This window comes from Panthera onca, chromosome A3, assembly GCF_046562875.1.
Source record: "Panthera onca isolate mPanOnc1 chromosome A3, mPanOnc1 haplotype 2, whole genome shotgun sequence".
In the NCBI taxonomy this organism is placed as follows: domain Eukaryota; kingdom Metazoa; phylum Chordata; class Mammalia; order Carnivora; family Felidae; genus Panthera; species Panthera onca.
Window position 1 is genome coordinate 26,782,170 of NC_138341.1, and position 6,000 is coordinate 26,788,169.

The following is a 6,000-nucleotide window of genomic DNA, read 5'->3' on the forward strand; positions in this document are numbered from 1 at the left end:
GTTTGAAGTGTCACAGGAAGAAGGTGTTAGTATGACCTGACCGCTCTGAAGTCGTCTTTTACACTGGGAGTAATTTTAGGCCCGCGTGACATTTCAGATATCAGCCCCCAGGTGGTCCATTGTCCTGGTGGCAGCATCATCAGCCTAATGGCTCAACTACCCTTCCTGGGTAACTCAGGAGTCTTTGAAATTAATATTTATAATCCAGCCCTACTGCATTCTTCAAGTTAAAGTAAAGCAATGCTCTTTTTTTTTTTTTTTTAAATTTTTAAACATATTATTTATTTTTGAGAGGCAGAGAGAGCGTGAGCAGGGGAGGGGCAGAGACAGAGGGAGACACAGAATCCGAAGCAGGCTCCAGGCTCTGAGCTGTCAGCACAGAGCCTGATGCAGGGCTTGAACTCACGGAGTGCGAGATCGTGACCTCAGCCAAAGTCAGACAGACGCTTACCTGACTGAGCCACCCAGGTGCCCCAAAGCAATGCTCTTTTACTTACCATCGCTTTCCCCAAAGTGTGGCACATACATTACTGATAGCACTTGGCTAAAGGTTTTTTTGTTTTTGTCTTTTTAAAAAATATTTATTTATTTTTGAGAGAGAGGAAGGGGAGGGACAGAGAGAGAAGGAGACAGAGGATCCACAGCAGGCTCTGGATCAAAGCAGAGCCCGATGTGGGGCTTGAACTCATGAGCTGTGAGATTATGGCCTGAGCTGAAGTCAGATGCTCAACCAACTGAGACACCCAGGCACCCTAATTTTTTTTTTTAATTAAAAAGAAATTTTTTTTAATGTTTATTTATTTTTGAGAGAGAGAGAAAGAGCATGAGTGCCTAAACTTTTGATTTTAGTGTATATTTATTTCAGTGCATGCTAGAAAAAGTATAACTAGCACATCAAACCTACATTTTCATGAATATTATTGCTTATTTTTCATTTACAGTAGTATAATGTTTCCTTTAAAAAAAGACTTTAAAAAAAAAAGACTTTTATTTAAATTTAAAAAGTTCGGGGCACCTGGGTGGCTCAGTCGGTTAAGCATCCAACTTTGGCTCAGGTCATGATTTCAGTTAGTGGACTCGATCCCTGCATCAGGCTCTGTGCTGACAGCTCAGAGCCTGGAGCCTGATTCTGTATCTCCCTCTCCTTCTGCTCCTTTCCCATTCATGCTCTCCTCTCTTTCTCTCTCAAAAATAAATAAACATTAAAAAAATTATTTGTTTAATTAAAAAAATTTAACTTTAAAAAGTTGAGTTAGAGACAAATATTAAGGAGGTAGTATATGGATTTCACAAACATTGTTAACTTAGGTGGGTGACTCAGGTTTGACACTAAAACATATAAAATCTACAAACGCCACCTTATAAATGAGCACTTGGATGGAGACACCGAAGAGTCCCCAAGACAACTGGTTTGAAGCCTGGACTCTGAGTCTCTACCTGTGGCAGGTCAGGCATGGGGCGGAGCCTGGGAAATCTGTGTAGCCAGGTGTGGATTATACTTTTGGAAGCAAAATTTAAAGGCATATAACTTGTAACACAATTCAGTGCTTTCTCTTCTCATTTTTTTTTAATGTTTATTCTTGAGAGAGAGAGAGACAGAGCGTGAGCGAGGGTGAGACAGAGAGAGGGAGACATAGAATCCAAAGCAGGCTCCAGGCTCTGAGTTGTCAGCACAGAGCCCGACGGGGCACTCGAACTCGTGAACCACGAGCTCATGACCTGAGTCAAAGTCAGACCCTTAACTGACTGAGCCACCCAGGCACCCCTCTCTTCTCATTTTTACTCATCTTCACTTTTTAATCGTAGTTTGCAAACGAATCCTAACGCTTCTGAGAGTGAGTCTGTGTGTGGCAAGTGAAAGTCACTTCTGGACACGTGTAAAACCCTTCCCAGAGTTTGCATGCCTTTTTATCAATTGTTTGATCTTTTCTGATGAGGACATCGTTTTCGCCTGTTTAGATTAGTAACTTGCTTTACTATCCTTTTAGTCTGCAAGCTGGAACCAAATTCCTATAATCTACCAGGAGGAACCATACTCTCACCCGTCTTGGTGGCATAACTTCAGTTTTGTGTCTTTGAGAAAGCAGCATGAGCTCTCAAAAAAAGTCAGGGTAGCATGCTTTCCTGTGACTTTCCTTCTCAGATCAGGAGTGTGGTTTCCTAGTTGGGTTAGATCACTTACCTACCCGTGATTATTTCCTCAGGATACATTCTACTAGTTCCCTTCTCTCTGTGCAAAGCTTTTTCTTATGAGTTATTAATTGCATATAAATCTATACTTACATACTTAAATAGTCTTGTCTGTGCAGAGACTGCCTATCCTCCTGTATTGTGGAAGATGCCCAAACATTGAAGATAAGGCCTCAGATGGGGCATCTGGGTGGCCCGGTTTGTTAAGAGTCTGACTTCAGCTCAGGTCATGATCTCGCAGACCCTGAGTTCGAGCCCCACATTGGACTGTCTGCTGTCAGCACAGAGCCCACTTTGGATCCTTGTCCCGCTGTCTCTCTGCCCCTCTCCTGCTCACGTCCTCTCTCGCTCCCTCAAAATAAATAAAACATTAAAAAAGAAAAGAAAAGAAGGACTCAGAGCATCGTCTATGTTTAGATTGTGTTCTCATTAGATCCTAAGGGGTTATCCAAAAATGGGAAAAAATTGCCTCCCAACGCCTCCTTTGAAGCACAGTTTTTTGCTATAAAATTTGGGAGTCTCTGGTTTTATAGTAGATCAGATGCCCTTCCTATTTTTTTCTTTTTTTAACAAATTGGTTTGTAAAGCTGAATTTCAGTCCCAAAAACACTTTTTGAGAGCACCTTAAATACTGAAAATGGAATAGGATAGCTCAGTTAAATAGCTTGCAGTAAGCTTGGTTCGTACCAGTCTCTGATCTTTTCTTGCCAGGCCAGGGACTTCATAGAAATAAAAGCTCCAAGAACCTAGAGACTCACCTGACCTTGTCCCGTCTGTGCTCCCCCAGGATGGAGCAACTCTCCACCCCTCAGCACATTGTCACTGTGCAGATTTGCTCCAGAGGGCATGGAGCTGTTGGGGGAAATGCTGGACAGCCTGAACACAGAACAGATTTTATCACTTACGTGCTTAGGGATCCTCAGCAAATAATTCATTCTTTCTAAGCCTCGATTTCTATCTGCTTCCTCCTGAGTTCATAGGGGAGTGATGCAGATTCATGATGATTTGCAAGCACTGTAATTCTTAGTAAAAATCAAATGTGCTGTGTGAGTCCAGGTTATTTTCCTAAAAGGTGTTTTCTCTATCAATCACATTGCAATGTTCTTATGTCAGTCTGTTATGAAATGCTGTACACAATGTGACTACACGGTAATGTGACAAATCTTTACTAAACATTTATGAAGTCCTGCATTTGAGTGAATGCTCTCGGCTCCAAAAATCACTGTGTGAAACTCTAAGCTTGTCCCAGTGATGATACTATCCCTCAAAACATCTTTGGGACTCCCTCTTTAGAATTCTGTCAGAACATTTGTCATGTGATATATGGTAGTGATAGTAAATAGTCCCACAGTAAGGGTAAATTTACTTTTTGTAAACAGGTCAGCTAGTCAAGTCTGATGAAGAAGGTAGATAGTGTGCTGGGGCGTCTGGGTGGTTCATTTGGTTAAGCGTCTGACTCGTGGGTTCGTGGGTTCAAGCCCCATGTCTGTCTCTGCACTGGCAGTGCAGAGTCTGTTTGGGATTCTCTCTCTCTCTCCCTCTCTTTCTGCCCTTCTCCCTGCTCTCTCTCTCTCTCAAACTAATAATAATAAAAAAAGGTAGCATGCTGAGTAAATTACATTTCTGATCAACACACACACACACACACACACACACACACACACACACAGTGGTCATAAAATCCCAAAGCTAATTTTTTTAGGTGCCTGTCTTGCCTCAGCAGGCAGTTCCTAACAGAGGCTTTCCAAAATGTCTCAGCCACGATGGCATCGACCTATGTTGCAATATACCTCCCAAGGCAATTCCTTTTATAGGAGGAGAGAGCACATTCATTTTTATTTTAATATGCTGGGATTCTTTGCTTTTACCAAATCTTGATAATCTTTTTGACCCCTGAGTCCTATGCCATAATTAACTTTTAAATAACATAAAGGCAGGGGGGTGCCTGGGTGGCTCAGTTGGTTAAGTGTCTGACTTCGGCTGAGGTCATGTTCTCATAGTTCGTGGGTTTGAGCCCTGCCTCAGGCTCTCTGCTGACAGCTCAGTCTGGAGCCTGCTTCGGATTCTGTGTCACCCTCTCTCTCTGCTCATGCTCTGTCTCTCTCTCTCTCTCTCTCTCTCTCTGTCAAAATAAATAAACATTAAAAAAATAACGTAAAGGGTATGGTTTGTATGAACTTGAATATAAAATGTGTTTGTTTTGTTTGTATACACAATGAATAGATTTGTTTTGTTGAATGAAAAATCCAGAAACCATCCTGTGACATCAAAATGAATAACCGATATTCAGGGCAGCCGTTCTGAAGAGCATAGCTCATTCAAATTTACAGGTTCAGGCACGTTGTTTGATGCCTGGCTCAGTTTTGCAGCTTGTGCGTTTCCAGGATGGTGAACAGAACAAACCCTACCATTGCTGCTGTCATGTGGTATTATTATATACAGGGAATTTGACTTCTCTGCTCTGTACCTATCTTATTTTAAAGAGATTTGTCATTGTTTTGATAGTTCTCCTTTGTTCTTTATATTGCAGCAACTTTTCACAGATGCGGCGAGTGGAGAGATTTCCAGGGAGCTCGCTGATGAAATGGTAGCTATGGACGCCCTAGTAATTGAGCTACAAGGCCTTAGCAATGAGTTTCGAAATCAGTATTGACCATCCTGGGAACACTTTCTGGAAAAGGAGCTCTCACCTTCTGAGTTTCTGAGTTTCTCTCATACCTATGTATCTGAAACACAAGATACTGATTTTTTAAAATAAATTTCTCTTTTATGGCTAACATTTTTGTTTTGTGATTTTTCCAAATGTTTGAGCTTTCTGAAGTACGTTAAAAGTTCCCTGTTTAGGAACCCTCTTGCACTGTTGGTGGGAATGCAAATTGGTGCAGCCGCTCTGGAAAGCAGTGTGGAGGTTCCTCAGAAAATTAAAAATAGACCTACCCTATGACCCAGCAATAGCACTGCTAGGAATTTATCCAAGGGATACAGGAGTACTGATGCATAGGGGCACCTGTACCCCAATGTTTATAGCGGCACTCTCAACAATAGCCAAATTATGGAAAGAGCCTAAATGTCCATCAACTGATGAATGGATAAAGAAATTGTGGTTTATATACACAATGGAATACTACGTGGCAATGAGAAAAAATGAAATATGGCCTTTTGTAGCAACATGGATGGAACTGGAGAGTGTGATGCTAAGTGAAATAAGCCATACAGAGAAAGACAGATACCATATGGTTTCACTCTTATGTGGATCCTGAGAAACATAACAGAAACCCATGGGGGAGGGGAAGGAAAAAAAAAAAAAAAAAAAAAAAAAGAGGTTAGAGTGGGAGAGAGCCAAAGCATTAGAGACTGTTAAAAACTGAGAACAAACTGAGGATTGATGGGGGGTGGGAGGGAGGGCAGGGTGGGTGATGGGTATTGAGGAGGGCACCTTTTGGGATGAGCACTGGGTGTTGTATGGAAACCAATTTGACAGTAAATTTCATATATTAAAAAATAAAAAAAAAAAAAAAAAAAAAAAAAGTTCCCTGTTTCTTTAGGCTTAGTTACAGTTGAATTCAGCATCTTTATCATTCTTGAGGTGTTTCTGCACAAAGAACGAACAAATTGTAGTTTTCTTTTTAGCATAGGGTTTATTCTCTCTCGGCCTAAAATGATATAGATCATCCTTTGGAAAAACTTAGTCTATACCAGGAAGAAAATATCACACACTACAAATTTGTAGAATCGTTAGATCGGCTGCTTTATTATTCAGAAGTGGTAAAAGAGTAGATTGAGTGACAGAAACCTTTTTCCTTCTTGAGA

At 41.1% G+C, this 6,000-nt stretch overlaps 1 protein-coding gene across 1 annotated transcript in view; it reads left to right on the plus strand.

Moving 5' to 3' along the window:
* TTC27 (tetratricopeptide repeat domain 27) overlaps positions 1–4,967 on the plus strand; it is a 176,911-nt gene extending 171,944 nt beyond the window's left edge. Inside the window, exon 20 of the mRNA XM_078444804.2 lies at positions 4,721–4,967. Within this exon, the coding sequence (XP_078300930.1) occupies positions 4,721–4,843 (123 nt within the window). The 3' untranslated portion in view covers positions 4,844–4,967. The remainder of the gene's footprint in view (positions 1–4,720) is intronic.
* The last annotated feature ends 1,033 nt before the right edge of the window (positions 4,968–6,000 follow it).